At 39.0% G+C, this 21172-nt stretch overlaps 1 protein-coding gene across 9 annotated transcripts in view; it reads left to right on the top strand.

Moving 5' to 3' along the window:
• The window catches only part of CTNND2 (catenin delta 2), a 680248-nt gene that overhangs the window by 626562 nt on the left and 32514 nt on the right, over positions 1-21172 (top strand). For all 9 annotated transcript variants that reach the window (XM_040587098.1, XM_040587100.1, XM_040587099.1 and 6 more), the window contains 2 exons: positions 14512-14722; positions 18022-18106. In XM_040587098.1, coding sequence (XP_040443032.1) covers positions 14512-14722; positions 18022-18106 — 296 coding nt within the window. The remainder of the gene's footprint in view (positions 1-14511; positions 14723-18021; positions 18107-21172) is intronic.

Consider the following 21172-nt stretch of genomic DNA (forward strand, 5'->3'; position numbering starts at 1 on the left):
ACTGCTTCGCCATCATTTCAATTGCCAAGAAAATTTTTAAAAATCCATGAGTCAGCAGCATGCCACAGCAGCAAAATGAGCGAGTAGCCCTGACAGGGCTGCATTGTGAGTGTTGCCAGCAGATCGATGGAGGTGAACATCCCTCTCTACTTACCAATGGTGAGGCTGCTCCTGGAGTACTGGGTCCAGTTCTGGGCTCCCTCATACAAGAGAGACATGGACATATTGGAGCAAGTCCAGTGAAGGGCCTCAAGGATGATTATGGGACTGGGTTATACCTCCTGTGAGGAGAGGCTGAGAGAGCAGGGACTGTTCAGCCTAGAGGGGAGGAGGCTCGGGGGGATCTTTTCCATGTATCTAAATGCCTGATGGGAGGGTGTAAAGAGGACAGAGCCAGACTCTTCTTAGCGATGCCCAGTGTCAGGACAGGGAGTCATGGGCGCTAATTGAAATACAGGAAATTCCATCCAAATATAAGAAGATACCAAGCTGACCCTACTTCGAGCAGAAGCGTTGGATTAGATGATTTCTAGAGGATCCTGACAACCTCAAGTGTTCAGTGATTCATAAGGAAGTTATCTGCATCATTTTTTGTTTCATTTTTGCTACCAGAAATACCAGTGTTGATGGTCAAGCATGCCTAAGCTAGGCACCTTATTCATGCATGTTTCCACATCAGTTTTATACACTTAGCCCTTTGGAAAACAGGAGGAGAGGTGAGCTAATCTTTCTAACATAGAGAACTTAGTCTTTTAATTTATCAGTGAATGACCCTATGAGTTTATGGCTGTCCTGCATTTTATTGAAGACACAGGCTCTGAATTTCCTTTTCTTCTCAAAATCCTGAGAAATTCTCTGCAGCCCTAAGATAAAAAAGCTCCTAGTCCAAGTTTACAGATTTTGCAGCATCAGGCAGTAAATTCAGCTCTGTGTACCAAAAGAATTTGCAGTGGTGGTGTTCAGAGTTCACCTGCTGTTTGGTAGATCTAATGTGCAACATGAGGAAAATAAATTGCCTCATTACTTACTACTCTCAGGAGAAAAGTTACAGAATCTTAGATTGTGTGCTACTCAGGATGTTGTTAATGTGATATGTTTTATACATTATTTGGATTTCATAACTCAGGATTATTCTAGCAAATAATCAGAGTACTAATTTTAATTAGAGGAAAATGCTTCTATTAGCATGAGTATATGCAAAGTCATATATTTGTGTGCAAAAATTTTCAAGGTGACACTGACAACAATGGTTGCTCTCACAAAAGAAACATGATATTCTTCAAATTCAGTGGAGCAGTCTATCAAGAAATAGTTTACCTTTGGGAATATTGTCCTATGAATCTCCTGTGGTTAGGAGGTCAGTATTGTATCTGACCGTTCAGCTGTTCTGTTTGACTGAGAGCATTTATTTTTCAGCTTTGTTGTTTTCTTGTTGTTAAGTGAAATCTTTTCTAGCACTTAAAAACTGATCTCCCGTCTTTACCCTGCAATGCAGAGTGTAGTTTATATTCCACCCTGTCATGAGGAAGTAGCAAAACTGCTGAGTAGATGTAAAATTTCCACTCTTGGTTCCACCCTAGTCTTTCAGAGCACTCTGACCATTTAGAATAGGGCATGTGGAACCAGGGAGCCAGCTGCTCTGGCAGATTATTCTTTTCCCCAAGACTTTCAGAAGACTTGCCCAATTCTCACCCTCTCTTTGGTAGTAGCAGAGATCAGCCAACACTGCAGAGGTCTGAGAGTGATGAACTCAAAGGATCTAAGAAGTTATGGGTGTTGCCTTAAAAAGATCTCTGTCCAACTTGATCTCTAGGAAGGAAATCAAGGCTAGTATATCTAATATGTAGACTTTCTGACTCTTGCCACGTGGGCAACTACATGCCCATGGAGGTAGGAGAAGGAAATTCGGTGAGTGTGCAGTCCTGAGAAGCCTCCCTCTGTATGTTACTCAGATGTAGGTAGACAGCTGTGACTCAGTTTAAAAAAACAATGATTTAGTGACACTGAGCAAGCTCAAATGGATGTCTGGAGGCAAGGTTTCTTTGAGGACCACCAGAGAAAAGACCTGATTAGCTACTAGCCTGAAGATGCCACCTGCAGCTGTTACCTTGAAAGGAACAACAGTAACACAACCCAAAACCAAGTCACATTGTAAATCCTTTGACTCCCACCTCCCGAGGAAGCACAAACAGAACTATGCCCTAGCAGATCTGTACTCTTGATCCAGGATTCATTTTTCACAATTTCTTCAAACACAGCTAACAATGATCTGTGCATCTAAGAAGAACTGAGGAATATTTTTATGAGAAATGTAAAAACTAGTCATGTTGTAGTCAAAACATACAGTATACATTAATTAAGGAAGGTTATCGGATGCATTTCTGCCCTTCCCATGAGAACACAAAGCTCTGCACCATATTCTTGCTGGCATACCTGCTGTATTCAGACCTTAAATTGTGGTAGCTTCAGGTGAAGTAAAACATAAAATTACAATATAATTTGCTCTTTTCCAATGACTGTGTTGCTAAGAACACAAAGCACTCTGTCATGAACAGGAATTAAACTGAGTCACAACATTAGTATTTGCAAAATGGATTGGCTTGTAAAAAATATCTAGTAAAACTGACTACGTGTGCACTTTCTGCATGACCATTGTGAGAGACCCCATTTCTAGTACATGTACCTATAGCTTCATTACTATGGCAGACCTTTGTATGGTCTTAGTTACACGGATGCATTAGCAATTCAGCAGATAGATACTGTGTCTTTATGAGGTCTTTACTAACAATTCTAAATTGCAGGAAAAAAAAAGCAAATACTGTATTATGCTTTTACCCTTTCTAGGATAAATTGTCTTTGAAGTTTTTAAAAATATTTTTAAACAGCACTTTTTCTGTTGCTGTTCTTTTACCTGTTCTTTTTCTTTTCCCTTCTGTCCTTCTCCCATTGACATCTGTAAAGGTATTGTATGGTTTCACTGAGCCTTAGATACTAACCAGGATTTTGTTACCAGATATAAATGATTTAATTGTATGGTGCACCATAAAGCAATTGAAATACTGATACGTATCCTCAGTATTGTTGTTTTGCCATCATGTACAAATTAATTATCTTAACTGCTCCATGTAGAGTTTTCATGGTAATGACTTAAGAAATGTTTCAACATCGCAGTAATTAAGGAATATATGAACATCACAGTATGACTTGGAGTAGTTTTGATATTTGTTGGAAGAGTTTTTTTAAAAAGACACTGGCACTTTACCAAGATTTATATTTATTAACACGTTTACATCAAGGCATTGTATTTAATCTTTAATAGCAGAATATACCATGAGGATTCATTTTTGTTTTATTTCTCTTAATATTTTCATGTACATCTCCAAACATAAAAATTTTTGTATGTTTCACCATGATGTTCTCGTAACTTTTTGTAAAAGCATGCAAAAATAATCAGTCTTTCAGACCATACAATAGGGACAAATTTGTTTATTATTGCTTCATTTGCAGCAATAGCATAGCACAAATGAAGAAGAAAAATAATAGCAAATAAATAGTAGTTACTTCATGGACAGTTAAAGCAGGGTAATGTCTAGTTGGACTTCACTCGCTACATCAGTCTCCTCAGGATCTCATTCTGTTTTGGACACAAAGTGAAAACCAAAGGAGAAAAAAAAAGCTACTTCTTTATGCATCCAATTTAATACCTTTTGACACTAGTAGACAGGCTCATTAATTTCATTGCATGTTGGATCAGGGCATAGATCTTGAAGCCTAAACTTATTTTTCAAAAAATAGATTACATTCTTATTTCTTCATTATGGCCTAATTTAAAGTCCCTTGAATCAGACTATTAACAAAATATTATCCTATCTCAGAAAATAATACAGATAAAACTAAAATCCCACTCAACTCTCACATAGCACTTTTCCTCTTCAAAGCACTTTAGAAACACTGATTAATCATAACATTAATTAAATGACTATGTTTTTTTAAAAAATTCAGCTTTCCAAAAGCTCTGTTCTCTGCAGGGAGCAGGGAAAAGGATAGCAAGGGACTAAAACCAGCTCAAGTAATCAGAAAATTTAGCCTGCAGCAATTAAACTGAGGAATCTCTTCCCTTTGCAGAATCTTTCTTACCTTGGGCTAATGGAAAGATGAAAGGAAAGATGACAGTGCAGTCTAAATGAGAAATAAATCTGTTGGTGTGTAAAGGAGCTGATTAATTAGATATATTTGCACTACCTGGGTCAATAGGTAGGCTAACAACTCCTTTCTATGCCTTTTCCAGTTTGTATACCTGGCAGGAAATGTAAACAAAATGAATTAAAAAGGAAATCATTTGATTGATTGCCCACATGGACTCCATCCATTATGGATATAAAACCCAAGCATGCAAGATCAGCTTCCTTGGATTCAAGAACAATCAAGCCTGAATCTTTTTTTGTTCCCAACCAACCTACCAAAGCTCAGACTGCAAGGGAGACAGCCAAAGCCACCATGCAAATCCTTTTCTCTGGCCAGGGGAGGGGGAACAACAGAAGAGCAGTAATATCTGTGGGTTTGTGACAGTTTACCTTTGACAAATGGAAGATTAATGGTGGAGATTTTTCGCTTCTGTGGAGCCAGTAGTTGTTTGGTATATCAGGTCAACAGATAATTAGGCAGGTCAAGCTGGACTTTTATTGAGTTATTTTTATAGTCCAGTGTGGGTGAGACAGTGAACAAATTAATGCTTACACCTCCTTCCAAATTCAGCTTCCAAAACCAGTTTGCAGGCCAGAAAAGGCACTCTGAGTTGGGCTGCCTGCGTTTGATGGTTGGTTTAACTGTCGAGCATGAGAGAGAAGGGATAGAGATTGCTCAGCTGATACATGGATTAACATTCAAAATAGAAGCCATCCACTATGCTGGGTTAGACATGTGGTCAGTAAACAGAAATTCCATTTGGCCATGGGTACCCATAAATCCATTTCTGTACTAATTTTCTGGCTGTTCTGCTGCAAAAATCTATACGCCCAAAGGACAGCTAGTTTCTCCAGAAATCCATTTTTCAGTGGCAGCATGCATCCCATGACCATTGCCAAAAAGACAGCAACAAAGATGGAAGAGGTAGAGATGAACAGCAGGGTCTCAATATGTTGCTCTAGTCTTGGCATTAGCACCAATGGAGCCAGCTGAAGTGCTTCTGTATGCAAAATGTAGTCATGGATTTAGCCTCTAAAGCACATTGGGACAGATATGCTGTATGAATTAGCAGGTTATGGCCAGTTAGAGAGCCCTAGAAGTCCTTTAATTTCTAGGTTTTAAGACAACTGCTAATATAAACCCTGAATATCTGCAGTCTTGCTGTGTAAGAGAAATGCAGAATATGAAGGTATTCCATTGAGAGAGGAGTAAAATCAGTATTGGGAATTACAGTAGATTAAATAGATAGTTGTCTATGGAATTGAGGTATACAAGATAAATAACAAGAGTAGTACAAGAGCAACAGCTTTTAAACACACTGGTGTTTTCAAGTCTAAAATCTATGCTTGTAAGCTAGCTAAAATTTACTTTAGTTCAGAACATTAAAGAGCAGAAGCCTGGGGCAGGGGGGGCATGGGCATGCAGGGGTGTGACAAGAAGGATCTATCTGAGCATCAAACTGAAGGTGTTTAAACCAACATGAGGAGAGAGTGGAAAAGCTTGGCAGGCAAGGCAGATGCAGAGATACACACTTAAATATCAGATATACAAGAGGTGGCGAATACACATGAAATCTTAGCTGTTAAGACCCAAAGGACTGAGGGGGTACAGCTCAAGGAAGCAAAAGTAACTAGTCATATAATAGAGGGGAGAGGAGGCAGCCCTGAGAAGGTGAGATGAAAGCAAGAAAAGCCAGAGGGAGGCAGGAAATACGTGAAATGGGTATCTGTTTCTGGAAGCAGAGAAGCTGAAGGAGGAAGGTGGCTGGGTTAAAATGCTGCTACAGGAAAGAAAAACTGTGAGGGATCATGGATATGAGAAAGCAATTTGCTGAAAAGTGGTGACTGCGTTGCAGCCTGTTGTGATTTCCTATGGCATATTCAGGGTGAAAATACCAAAATACTTCTCTTTTGTCTTTGCCCAATGCTGCTAGCTTCTGTACCTACTATAGAAGCATACAGGCATGCTCTTCCCTCCCTGTTGTGGCTGTGCCCTTTGCCATTCCTAGTTCTCCATATGCTATACCTTTCTCTTGCAAAATATAGAACCAGCATCTTTAATCCTTTTAAAAATATAAAAGCTTCTATATTGGTTACTCTTTTAGATATTTGATTCTTTTACAAGCAAATCTCAATTGACGTCACCAACACAGATATTGATGGTTCAGGTATTTTCATCCTTCTATGAAAGTTTGAGGTTTTTTCCCTGAAACTGCAAAAGATGACTATTCCTGCTCCCTGTAGGGCTTTATATGCTACACTACCTAGAGCTGAATTTATTCTTGATAAAGAAGATTTTAAAAAAAGAAAACCAATGAATGGAACATCACATACAATGCATCAGGGAAGATACTGTTCTTCTTTGCCATGGTCCATACTGAATACCAATCTGCTATCTTGAAATCTTGCTGCCTGTCATCAAAGGTGGTGGAAAAATGAAAAGTGTGCATCAGTTTTCTGAGAGTAAGAGGGAATCTGAGACCTCCACCTGGTCTTTTGTTCTGTTTCAGCAGCCATGAGCAATGTGCACTTGGGTGCTTGGGGACATAGGAGGGCATGTATGTGTAACGGTTTTTATACTTTGTCTTCTCCAAAAATCATTTATCTCCACAGAGTCTTAACATTTAAATTCACATAAACCTGCAAGGAGGTGAAATCTGGCATTATTCTTTAGATCAAAGCGCTCATTATCCCAACTTAATTGGCAGCAACGAAAGTAGTGGCTCCAGCCCACGAGTTTTGAAGTGCTCACTCAGACCAGTCTAAGTTAACTCATCACTCATTCACTTGCAAATGATTGAACTGAAATGATAATTCTTTGGATAGGGATAATTGCAGTACTATAGTCAATTAACATTATGTACTGAATGTCTTCATATGCATTTACTCAGAAGTTCCAGAGATTACAAATGTTTGTGTGCATCCCTAACATAAGTAAAAGGACTTGGGGACCTAAAAAATGATTTTGGCCAATCATTGAGAATGAGATTCAGGTGCTGTCCTAGTTTCAGCTGGGATAGATAGTAGCTGGTGCAGCGGTGTGTTTTGGATTTGGTGTGAGAATAATGCTGATAACATACGATTTTTAGTTGTTGCTAGGTAGTGTTTCTACTAAGTCAAGAACTTTTCAGTTTCTCAAGCCCTGCCAGCGAGAGGGCAGGAGGGGCACAAGAAATTGGGAGGGGACACGGCCAGAACAGGTGACCCGAACAAGCCAAAGGGATATTCCGTACCATATGACGTCAGGCTGAGTATATAAACTGGGGGGAGCTGGCCAGGGCCTAGCAATTGCTGCTCGGGGACTGGATGGGCATCAGTCAGCAGGGGGTGAGCAATTGTGTTGTGCATCACTTGGCGGGAGGGGTTTCCCTTCTTTTTCCCTTCCCTTTAGATATTATTCCTCTCCCCTTCTCCCTCCTTTTACTCCCTCCTCTTCATGACAGTTGTTGTTGTTATTATTTCAATTACTAAATTGTGCTTATATCAACCCTTGAGTTTTACCTTTTTCCCAGTTCTCCTCCCCATGAAACTAAAGATAAGCATTAAACATTAAAGACCATAGGGTGTGCTACGTTGTCTCCATCTGCCTTTCCAGAAGGCTGTGCATCTTCCATAGGTCCACTAACTCTGTGCAGATACCTCAGGTATTTAAGGGAATTTGAAACTGCATTAGCCCCCATATGTGGACACATGAATTGCCCCCTATGCCTAAAAATGGTTTTATCTTTCCTTTTACACCTAAATCCCAACCTAATCCAAAATCATTAGTTCTCTAGCTTGCTAGAAGTGGTGGGGCCCATGCTTTTCAGTGCTAAAGCTCTGGATTTTTCCCACGTTACTCTTCCAGTAATACTTTATGCAGGGTGGTCTTAGCAACAAGAAGGTGATCTGTTGTGATGAGCAGCATCACAGACCATTAGCTAGGACTGGGCAGACCATGTGGGTTTGACAGTAGCCACTGCCTTTGAGCTTCATAAATTTGCTCAGTCAACAGCTTAAGTCATGTCAAACCAGAAGTGACCAAAGGGGACAGGGGGTTGCTGTATACAAACTGTTGTGACTTACAGTTCCTTCATATGCAATGTATGCTGCAGTCAGCAATGCTAGGGACTATATTACGGAGTGAGGTGGATAGCAAAGTCACTGGCTCTGCGATTGTGGTGGAAAGTCTGTCTGGAAGCAGTCCTGTCGTTCAGTGCTCAGCTGAGAAGGCATTACACTTTGTGGTGGCTAATGACCCTTATTTCAGTTTGTGCTGCTCTGTCTTCTGAAATAGGGCTCCTTCTTTATAAGTAAACATTGCCACATCAGGCAGATTTTTTCTTTTCTTGAGTCACACCTTTCCTGGTGCTCCCTGAAGTCTGTGGAGTAATCATCTATTCACAGGGACAAGTGTCTCTCAACCTCAGTACTGCAGCCTTTCTTGCTTTCAAAAACACATTTTGTCTCCTTCCATCCACGGCCTTTGCTGCTGGCCCAGTAGTTGTGATGTTACCCTGCTTCATCTTGAGTTTGCTTCCTCCTCTGTCCCATAAAAAAATACACATTTGGCTCTATGACCCGGTCTGACAGCATTTCTTACATCTTAACCTATTTCACCTTTAAAATTCAGGGTAGTTTTTCTCCTTCAGGTGTTTCGGTGGCAGGAGAAAATCTCACTATGGAAACTACCAAAGCTTTACCCTCTTAAATTACATGGGATTCACTGCTGCTCTGATGCTTACAAAATACCTTGTACTGTCTAGGCAGTCCAAGTCCACATACTAAGCACAGTCATTTTTTTGTGGGCTGTTGTACCCCCTATTGCGCCTCAGTACGTACTAGATTTCCACTGTTCAGAGAAGGGACAAGGTTCCTCTGGAACAGAAACAGCTGGACCATGATGGGCACTTTCAGATGCTATGCTAGTGCCAATAGTGATTATCAATTACACTTTAAAACAACATTTATCTGACAAGAGAAGGCAGGGTGCACAAATGAACTAATTATCAAATACAATAGTAGTATTTTTTCCGCTGCTATCATGTGATGATTACACTCTAATTTATTAGACTATCAGTTGAATATACTGACTCATGATCAAAATTTCTTACATCTGATTTAAGTACACAGTTTTGGCACATTTATTAAGTAGTGATTGAAAGAAATAATAAAAGCTGTCCCAGAAATATTCTTTCCATAAAGACTGTGAAATACTGAAGTTGAATGGTATTAAAAACAGAAGGATGATGAATATGCACAAACCACCTATGTCTGGAAATTTAAGTGGAGTGCACATGTTAGAACAAAGAGAACAAAAATTACATATATTGTGACATACAGGCACCAGTTCTGGAATAGGATATCTCTAGCATTTAAGCAAAACATGATGGCATTTTGCTATTTTTGTAAAATCTAACTACACAATGTGAATTAATGGGTGTCTTTGAGTGTGGAAAAATGGTGATGTATTACTTTTATTAGAGCAAGTTCTACTGTGTGAAGTTTCTCATGTTTTCAGTAGGTTAATTTTCCTAGTCTGGTTCTCTCAAACTAGGAACCATGTCACAACTATTTAATAAATGTGCCAATGTGTCAAAGTAATTTTTTAGAGATGAGTGAAAATGGAAATGAAGTCAATGGAGTTACAACAGCCGTGAATTTATCTCAAGGCAGTAGTAGAGAAGTATTTCTGGAAGTGGAGCCTTATCTGTGATGATTTTGCTTCTGTTAAATCTACCAGAAGAGTAATTTGCTGTTTTGGTCTGAAGGCACAATCTTAGGACAGCTATCAGTTTGATCCTATGAAGGAAAAAGCTTCCTGAATTCAGTAACAGAGGCACGTACTAAGGTGCCAACAACACCTTACCGTGCAAAGGAAAGGATATTAAATCTGCATTGCTGAAATGTTTAGTAAGCTAATGTTATCGTCTTACAGTCAAAGATTTAGTGTACGGTGATAGGCAAATCCTGCTCTCAATATAAGAGACATGGCAGTCCTATCTTAGAAAAATAACTTATACATGTATAGTGTCAGAAAAATGCTGTCCCGAACACCTACAGGACAAGCCCTTTCTTTTGACACTGCCCCCAAATTATGGCTAGGTAATGTCTTTCTTCCTTGATGAGTGAAATAGAACAAATAAATATGATTTCTTTTTTCTTTGTCAAGCTGGTGGTTACGTTTATTATGTTATATTATGTAAATCCTCTTTAAAAGCATCAAATCGATTTTGGGTCTTACAGTGTGTGATGTTGCTCAAATGAAAAAATAAATTTCTTTGCAGATCAAAGCAGTTCTGTATGAACCCTAATGAAAATTAACACTGCTATTTATTTTTAATATAATTCTCACACACATCCCTCTCTCTTCCCAGGACCCGCATCAGTTCTCACTTCTTGAGCTGCAAGTTGAGTTCCCCAGCCTTCCTACTAGTAGTGCTAGATAAAACTTTGCTGACATTACAAGACTAGTTTCCATTATGCGTTTCAGTCTGCTTTCAGAAGAGGTTCTTAATGTTGAAAAATAATTGTAAATGCAAGCACTCTGTAGATTGTAAGATACACCAATGCAGAAGTCAAGGATTATATGTGCTGTCAGCTGTGTTGGGCACATGTAGCAGTACTTGTGCTTTTATTGGTATTACTCGACACTTATACCACTCTAAACCAGAGCAAGGTTTCTTCTATAGGTAATGCTAGAAATCATAACTGTTCTGTCCTTCATGTCTGTTGTAACACAGCAGGAACATAACTGAGATAAGAGAACTTAACGGAGAACTAATTTTTTTTTGCTATTAATGTAGTACAGTTATTAACAAACTATATGTATAGTTTTAGGAAACACATTTAGAATGCAGTCAAGTTACTGTGGAATGTTTTCTGCAGTATAAATAATAGCCCTTAACTTCTAACTTCATGACTTAACTCTGTATTAAAGCAAGTTTACTGCTTTTTTGATATAAGTCAATACATTTTGAATTAAATTAAATTAATGATACATTTTTTATGGCTAAAGCAGTGGGGTTTCTCATCCCAAATATATTTTAAAATAGCTAACAAAGTGTTCAAAGTACTAAAGCTACACAAAATATGTTAACAGTTCACTTGTTAATAGATTTTAAAACCGTGTAAACAGTGGCTTAGATCAACATTAGAGCCCAGCCACTCCCCTCTTCATCCTGCTGGTGTGCCACCCAGAAGGACACGTTGAGTCATGATCCCCATCTGCGGTCAGCTGCTTTACCTGCATGTGTGATGAGCTTTGTTGGAGGTGGCAGTTCTGACTTTTGCTGATGACAGGGAGGAGGAAGCCTGTGTCTCCCACAGGCAGCACTTGGTAGGACTAGGGGCCTGGCATTGTCATGACAGGTTCTGCTAGGGAGGGTCTCCAAACTGGACACCAGCTTGCACAGCTGCCACAGCTGCAATATGCTGACTAGATTTTAGGTCTACAAAATGTGCACTGTGAGTCTTCTGACAGTTTCTATCCAAAGGCTAAGTCTGATGCAATTCTTTGGGGAAAAAAAAAAAAAAAAAAAACACAAAACCGCTCAGAATATTTAATTTAAATATGCAACTGATTAAGAATGGTGTAGTAGTATCGAGCTGGAATTACTACAGCTGCTCAGAATAAGGGATGCTGTACTGTCCCACTGTTACACAATATCTATCAAAAGTCTGGTTTATTGTTTGGAAGTATCTAATACTAGTTTGATTTTCTCATGCCTAACTTAAGGGTATGCACAGCAGAAATGTTAGAATTGTTGAGCATTAACATGTCCAGAATGCTTATACCATGGTCAGTTGTGTTTAGTTTCGTTCTCCTACTGAGCTTTTCCTGATAGTTCCAAAGCCTTTCTTTATTGTAAGAAGCATCTTGTGTGTCTGGGGGTGTGTACTGCTACGAATACTATTGTCTGGAATACTAGGCTAGTTCCAGGAAAGAAATCTGCCTGGGGCAGCCATCCAGATTGCCTTATACCCAGTGCTAAGTGACACAGTCTTTGGCAGCTAATGGAATGATCACTGTCTTCTGGTTCCTCCAGAGGGCTGAGATGGTGAGATGCTCCATTGCACTTTTAAGTGAGGTACAAAAGGAAAAAGGAATACTGGTCTGTTCTGGATGTGTGTACAGAGTAAATCAGAAGGACTCATTGATCTGATTTATCTACTTGTACTTACTCCTGACCAGTGGCAGACATGACATTGGAAGAGTAAAAGCTACAGCAAATCATGGCTTATTGAATTTTATTGATACACAAGCCTAATTTGCTATATGCTACAAATTGAAGTAGAGTCACTGTAAGTGATAAGCAACTTTTAATGTGTTCATGTTACGTAAAACAAACAGATCCAGATGTAAATAGCATTTCAGGCTGTTCTTGAACAGTGTTTCATAGATGTGCAGGGGAAAAAAAGATTTTCAGTTCGTTCAAACCAACCATTTCTGAAAAAGAAAGTGGTGTTAACATCTGTATGATATCGGATATTAATATTGATGAAAAGTTAATAACGGAAATGACCAATGAAATATTAAGTGCAATGAAATAAAAATGTTTGAGAACAAGGTTTGTATTTGTACTGCAGCACAGTGGTAAGATTCAAATCCTGCTGCACACATTTTTTTGGTAATGTTGTGCTTTTTATATAATCAGGAATGTTTTTATATGATACAGAGTGGGTAGTTTCTAAGACTCACATTACCACAAAATCTGTTTAATAACCTTTAACATTTCTGTACAACAATTTTAATTTTATCTGTATTATGAATATTCTGTTCCAAACGACTGTCTGTGTTTCTACCACAGCAGGCAAAATTGTGAAAAATAAAAATAGTTTAACATCTGATACTTAAAATATGTGGTTTTCCTTTTACCTCTGCTTTTAAATGTCGACACACGCAACTGAATTTATGAGTTCAGAAATAAGATTTTTAACAAGTACTTGTAAATACAAATTGATCAGAACTTTAATAAGTTATCAGAAACCTGATTAAATTATCATATTATATACAATAATCATACCTGATTATTTCATTCATAAAATGTGATGTAGATTAGTTTACTAATTATATTTACTTTTCCCAATTTTCCTGTCCTTTTCATCCTGCATGATACACTTAACGGTGATTGCTGTATGCAAATTGCTAGCACAGCTGCACTGAAGGTGGTTCAGAGTTGTTTCACTGACCTCAGCAAGAACTTCATTAGGCCCTCGCCCCCTCTGATCTTGTCTTTATTGCATTGAAGGTCTGAACAGCGACTTTGCCATAATAATGACCCTCTAAAACTGGTGTGAGGCTTCTTGTTTATCTGTGCCGGTGCTAACCCTGCCCTGCATATATATATATTTACATTTACATTTATACTATATATATATATACATGTACACACACACACACACACACATCCAAATACTCAGAGACTGTTTCTGTATTATTTTCACAAGCACTACATGGCTTTCAAGCATAATTTTGCAAAAAACCAAAATCTTTGTTCATTTAAACATGAAAAAAGTTACAATAATCGTACAATCATAGAATCATTTAGGTTAAAAAACACCTTTAAGATAATCAAGTCCAACCATAATCAACAGAATTTCTTTCTTATGTCTTCAGTTCAATGTGACCATTTTAAAAATTCATAGCCCCTTTCCTTTTAGTATATTTTAAGTTCTGGAGGTTAGTGTTGTATAAAGTAATTCTTTACTAAACATCAGACGTGAATAGATGTCAGGAAGGCTCCCTTTCTGGTTAGTACTATGCATATTAACTGAGGATGTGTGGAAAAGATGGTGTCCCCTCTGAGCAATAAAGTTTAAGAAACACTAACAGACCCAGTTAAATTACTGCATGTGGTATGGAATTAACCTTGTACAGTGAAACTGGTCCTTCAGAGAAGACTTCTTCACAGATAACAGCGTCATTGGCTTTGCATTCACTGTAGTGTTTTTAACAACTGATGCACATTCTATTTATTGTAACAAGTTATGAGTTGTGTGGTGGGAGATGAGGACTTGCCACATTCTGTAAGGTGTGGTATTCAGGTTATCTTTACACATATACTTGGCCTTTACTGTCATCCTTTCATTCACCTAATGGCATGATGTAACCTTATCCAAAGTCTCCAACTGATGTAGCGTGGAAGGATATCAGAGTCCCTAATGTGTGAAAGGCTTGAAGTGCAATCGTATAAATGTGGCTTGCTCCAGGATACTATCAGTAGCCAATTAGATTACATGCGATGATGCAAATGGTGCTAATAGTCTTGCATGTTTTCCCTGTACTTCTCCATCACCATTTATTGCTATATCTTCTGAATTCTCCCTTCATTTTCTTCCAACAAAGGCAAGTATGCCATGAGGGATCTGGTCCACCGACTGCCAGGCGCTAACAACAGCAACAGCTCAGCAAGCAAGGCCATGTCAGATGACACCGTTACTGCCATTTGCTGCACTCTGCATGAAGTCATCACTAAAAACATGGAGAATGCCAAGGCCTTACGAGACGCAGGCGGCATTGAGAAACTGGTTGGCATATCTAAGAGTAAAGGAGACAAGTATGTTTTGCAAATCACCTTGCACCTTTTTAACATCTCCAGTAGTTATTACTAGTCCTGAATGTGTTTGCCTCCTCTGTGCAATCATGAGTTGAATTCTTTAGTTTCATCAGAAATCATGTGCCCGGTGTGAAAGGTGACAAGAAACAAGACAATACTGATAGCAAAAGTCTCTGCTGTGTTTATTTTTGACATGCCATCAGCAGTGCATGGAGTGCACTGCATGTGCAGTTAAAGGGAGAGTAATTATCTACAGTTACCTCTAAGCGCTTCCAAAAGATCCTGATAAACATTAGGGAGCAGAGTTGTTGGATTGCACCCTGCAGAAAGGGTGACATGCGGGTGGAAGGATCCTGTGAAAGAAAGGGACATCACCACAGTTCTGATACTGGTCCTCTTGCTCTGAGAATGAAGAATGTAAAGTCATTGTCCCTCTTCACAGCACCCTTTTCCCTGCCGCCAGCTTGCTGGTAAGGTGGGGCATAGTAGAAAAGTAAATCCATGGATTTTCCTATCACCTTGCTTCTCAGAGAGCGTTAGGATACCTGCAGACTACTTTCTGAGGCACCGAAACATGCAGAAATCTTACACACAACTGTTGACATTTTCAGAGCAGCTATGGTTTCAACTTGTCTGTTTTCCTATGTACACACTCTTCATGAAGAGTTCACTCTTTATCCTTCTTTTGCCTAAAACAGATAGCCTGGTTCTCATATTTGTCAACCTGCAGAAGTATAGTGCAATGGGACTATGGCAGTTTGAAAACAAAAAGCCTTCACTGTAGTGTACAAAACCCATCAGTCCACCTGCTCGAAGCTGTCATCACACAGCCTACTGCAGCACCAGAGCTCTAAAAGAGCCCCACAAAGCCAGGCCACAACTTGAAGGAAAGATTTATGCACCCTACATTTGGTATGAGAACTTATGCTCGCCTATGTGATCGGAGCGTTGCCAATATAATTTAATCACATTTCCTTTCCTCTATTATCACCCTTTTATTTTTCATACCAAATTCATTATTGAAACATTCTCACATTCTAATTGTAAGGGATAAAAAGTAGTAGCATAACGAAGTATGTGATTCCAGTTGTGGGAGCTCCCCATACTATGCTAATTTATTTACATTTGCATTTTATTATTATTAAATCTATTTAAAAATTTCATTTGTATTTTCTAGGTCAAATGTACTGATACTGCAAGCAGATTCATATCCATTTCTCTTTAAGTTGAATGTGTCTTTCCTCAGAATAATGCATTTGTCTACCTTTTCATTATCTGGTAGAGATTTTTAATATCTGTTGAGTTTAGAATTTTCAGAGTTTCATGGGCAGTTTTATGAGGATCTGAGGGTATATTTCACTGTCTATGTAACCCTCGTAACTGTGAAAGACCTATCTATATTGAACGAAAGTATTTAGGCTAGATAGTGTTGAGTAATTCCAAATTGCCCTCCCAAATCATGATGCATATCCCTCCTCTCAAGTACTTTGAGTTGTCCTGTGCTATTAACTGTTACAGGTTACACAGTTCTAGAACAAGAAAACCTGTCGACTCACAGTGCTACAAGTGCCCACCTTAAGTGAAAATTCCGTTTTAAAGCTTTCAGGAATTTTAGTACTGTGCACTATTACTTGGTTTGGTTTCTTACAGGCAATCCATTGTTTAAAAATCTGAATTGCTGGTTATTGGACTGATAGGAAATTCTGGCACGCTCACTTTAATACAGTAAACCACTTCAGTATGAATTTATCTTGTCCAGTATGAAGCGACTGCTTCTACAAGTGCGGGATACTAGACTGACTGTACATCCTGGTATGTATCAGTGCCAGGAGTGTGGGGCTGGCCCTGATAGCCTTTGGAACATTCCCAGGGCTTGAGCGCTTTCCCTGTATGACAGCATGAGAGAACTGGTGTTCAGAAGGTCATATTGGCCAAGCCCATATTGGTTTCATAGTTTCATATAGTTCCTGTTTCTCCTCAGTACTCATAGTATGTTTGGCAGTTATTTTCCTGGTTACTCCACGCTGCCAGCACCCCACTAGCCAGTACAGCTGGGAGTATAATAAAAACAATTATAGTTGAAAGGGTTTAACAAATTCTGATTTATTCACTAATTACCCCCCTACTGCTGTAGTCTGGGTAAGAAATGGAAGAGAGGAAAAAACCCCACCAAATAAATTACCAGGGAAATACTCTATTTTATTTCAATCAGTAGTGTCATGAACATCGCTTTACCAGCTTGACTGTCAGCCTACCAGCATTCCTTCACAGAAGTCACAGGATGCACCAAAGCCTGACCCCTGAGACTTCTTGCCCAAACCAGTAGCATATGCTGCTGGTTTTCTGGTTTCTCCTTGGTTTTGCAATGCATGTGCCTTTTCTGAGTAAAACATGAATCACCTCAGTGACTGCCCCGAACTCCATCAATCCTCACCCCAGACTTTGGCCGTTGCAAGGTTTTCTAGCGCTCTACTGCTTTATTTGGTACAGCACAGTGTATGCTTCTTCAGTGGGCTGGGTTATTTTCCCAGTCCTTTTTTATTTGACCCTTCTTGACTGAGCTGAATACTCTAATACCTTTTTTTTTAGACTTTTTTTTAAGTTACCTATGCCAAGAGGAATATGTGACTCCAACTAATTCTAACAGTAATTTAGAGCTTCTTTCAAAACCTTTCTGAAGAGAAAGTCCATGTGAAGTTACATATGGTTTTCAACCATAACATTGTATTGCCATCATTAAAGGGTAATGGTGTGAACAAGATACAGGTCCTAATTTGGATTCCTGATGAAATTTGTCATGACTTTTTATAATCAGTTGTATTTCTGCATCTTGGCTCTGCACTTCAAAAACAGTGCTCATCACCCATCTAGAGTGTTTCTTTTGGCCACTGCTAAGAGGAACTTAATACATTGAGCACACCACCAAGAGTTGAAGGTTGGCAGCTTATAGAGTAAGAAGAGGGTCTGCAACAATTTTGCCAACTGCTACCTCTCCCATTCCTCTTACTGTGCTCTTGCCATGCGTCCTTACTGTCAGTGTGCTGAGGAACACACGTTTTGCCATTCACTGAATAATTACTACTATAGGAGTAACATGTATTGCCCTTGCTGAAAAACACATTGGTCTCCAAGATGCCAACCAAAGATCTTATGGTACATTTGAAACACACTAATTTGGGGTTTAAATCCATAGCAATGCATTTGAAACTTGGGATGAATGAAGTCTTGTACTTAACAGTCTCTTTCTCACTCTTTCTCTCTCTCTCTCTCTCTCCTTTTTGAATATATGTATGTAACAGGCATTCGCCAAAAGTGGTGAAAGCGGCATCTCAGGTCCTCAATAGTATGTGGCAGTACAGAGACCTGAGAAGTCTCTACAAGAAGGTAAGGCTTGATTTTTGTCTAGATTTATCATCTTTCATACAGTTATCCGAATCTGGGGGCTAAGAGACTTTAGACCAAAACATTTATATGATTGGAAGTTTACATAGAGTTTAAAGTTTCAGATATTTGGAGCTTTGAGTTTTTTCCCTCATCTTTTGAAAATACATGTGGTGGTGAAAAGGGTATGTGCATTTGATTTTCAAAATAATTAATACAAATAGTGCTGGATCCGACAGCCCTGGAGAGTGAAGTCCTCTGTCCATAAAGATACCTATGCAAGCTCTCCCACTGCACCTTTCCTTTTTAGACCACCCCACCCTGTCCTGACAAGATTATCAGATTTCCAGCCCTTCAGCCCTCCCAAATTTCCTCATGAGATTGTGAACAAGAGTGTCTGAAGTAGTGGTGCTTAGTGACCAATTACATGTGGAGCTGGGCTGAAACTTGATAGCTTCACTTCCTATGAGCTGGAAGACAGTAGCATCATATACTTGGTTTTCAGAGTGTATGGAATCTGTAGTACCATACCAATCCCACGGGCCTCTTAAAAATGAATTGCAATACTGTAATATGATCCTGTGAAACAACATCCTATATATCTTCTAAAGTGTCTAATTAGTAAATTACAACATTTAAAGTAATTCTTGTTGAATATTTCCAAACTGAATTACATCCCATTTGAGTATCAGCCTGCAAATTAGTTCTCAAAGGTCTTCTTGTTACATGGGATTTGACAGCTTATCTAATTGATACTTGTATTTGTAACCTTAGCAAAGAGAGCTAAGACTTCATGTGGCACAAAAGTTCAGGTCCTAGTTAAGGCTGAGGCACAAGAGCAGTGAAGTAGGGAAAGTTCACAGTGGCATAGTCTGTGTTGTATGTATTTTGCACAAGAAAAGAACTTAGTTACATGAAATTACGCAGCAAATCTCAAACTGGCAGAAGCTTCTGTTTGAAATGCTGTTGTTCTTTTGCATGCCTCAGCCCTGCTTGTGTAAAGTGTGAGGAATAAGGAAGATGATTATTGAGTCTCTCCCATTGTTCATTTCCAGTATTTTCAGTCATCCTTGGCAGGCCTAGGGATGCCATGTGCAAAGATGTTCCAAGTAACGAGCTGGTACTCAACTGCCCCATTAAGAGGTGGGAACAAACATGAGGTAGAGCAGGCTTTTCTTGACACAAGGCAGTAATGCACTGGAAGTGTGCATAGCCTGACTTCTGTACATGTGGGTGGCTGCACTGTAGAGGCTGAAATTTATTGCACCATAATCATGTAGAGGTTCTTACAATGTCTGGCTCATTTTCAACCTTCTGTCTGTATATATATGCTGTGATAGAAGAGCAGTTTCTGGGGTTTCTTCATGCATGAGGTAATCTATATGCTGTATGGCTTCTGATTATACTGTTACTTAAAGGGCATTCAGTTGGCTGCCAATGTGAATGCCTGGTAACATACTTACATATTAAGCATACTTAGGTACTAAGTACCTTGCATGCTTACAAGAACATTTTCTGCTGCCACAAATAGATGTGGTGTGGAAAATAGGGCAGGCTAGCCTCTGAGGTAGCTTCCAGGACACTCACAGCAGACAGATTGTCTGTATTCTCAAGAAGTATTTCATTAATCTCTGTATTGGCTAATTCCTACAGACTTCACAAAATGTTAAAATTAAGGTCAGTCTCAGCTATGTATTTGTGTACTCATTACATGCCATTACATATGGTGTTAAACCTTGTATAAATATGGTTTCTTTTAATCAAAATGTTCAGATAATGAATTTAAAATACTCCCGTTTGTTAAAAGACATACGGTTATCTTTATAAAGTCATAGTATTTATTAAACTTGCCTGTAATAGCGGACTTATGCTGGCTGCCTGAGTTTTACCACTGTTGGGAAAATAATGTTTTTGTGATAGGAAAATTAGAACAGTTTTCATTATACTAATACTCAATGCAATCTTTATTTTGTTCTATTAAAACACACATGCTAGTAAAAATGAATGAACATACAGTTGACAATATAGTGTGATCAGCACTTTGCAGGATCTCGCACTTGCACAGCCTTTTTTGAAGTGCAGGTAAATCCCATTGTATTATCATCAGCAATTTCTTCCTATGTACTGAAGTATCTATACAATTACTTTCAAAGAATCGGTGGCCTACAGAGAGGCACGATTTTGTATTGTAATACAAAGAAATTACAGGCATCACATCACATTTAAGGAAAAGCAGCAGCACTTTTCTTACTGTTTGAGAAACAGTATAACCAAATAGTTTGAATTGTGGTATATTTTAGAGCCATATGCGTGCAGTACAGGAAGGAGAGGTACAAAGAATAGAATAATTTTTCTTTGTATTAATGGGGAAAGAAGGCAACATATGTTTAGTGCTGATACAGCAGTAGTCATATATTTAGTCCAAATATGACTGCGTCAGCAAAAACATGAAAACCTCTTTAACTTTTCTGATTTTGCTCAATATTACAGGAATCATCCCATCGCTGGCAGAGTATCAGCTGCACTGACAGAAAGCCCATCCAGAGTTAGGGATTGATGTGGTCACCTAATGACTTGTCTCACCTGTGAAGGACCAAAAGCCAAGAAGTGCACAGGCACCAATTTCCCACTTGCAGCACTCCCTGATAAACTCCTGGCTGTGAAGTGCAGGAGTCAGAAACTAGTCCTCCACTGGCTGCCAGTAGCAGGGCTGCCCCAAGCAGGGTATGTGCATTGCTTCGTGCAAGCTCCAATCCCATCATGGGTGAGCAAGCTTCTCAGCTTTAACCAAAGCTGTAACATTAATATGCCTACATAGTGAAAACTAAATGAAGGAGCCTCCAAGGACACTGTCAAAATCAGCTGTTGCATAAAAAATAGCCCAAATTTAACAGATTTCAGGGTGTCATCTTCAGCATGTTAAGAAGGATAGTAGCATACACAAATTTTGTTGTGCCGCTCAGTGTCTGACAGACGTTGCCTCTTTCTCTGGGCCATTCAAAGCCAAAAACTGCAGCAGCAACTGCAACAACTCTGTTAATTTCATTGACCAAATCAAGCAATATACCC

The sequence above is a fragment of the Falco naumanni genome, chromosome 3 (assembly GCF_017639655.2).
Source record: "Falco naumanni isolate bFalNau1 chromosome 3, bFalNau1.pat, whole genome shotgun sequence".
NCBI classification, from domain to species: Eukaryota; Metazoa; Chordata; class Aves; order Falconiformes; family Falconidae; genus Falco; species Falco naumanni.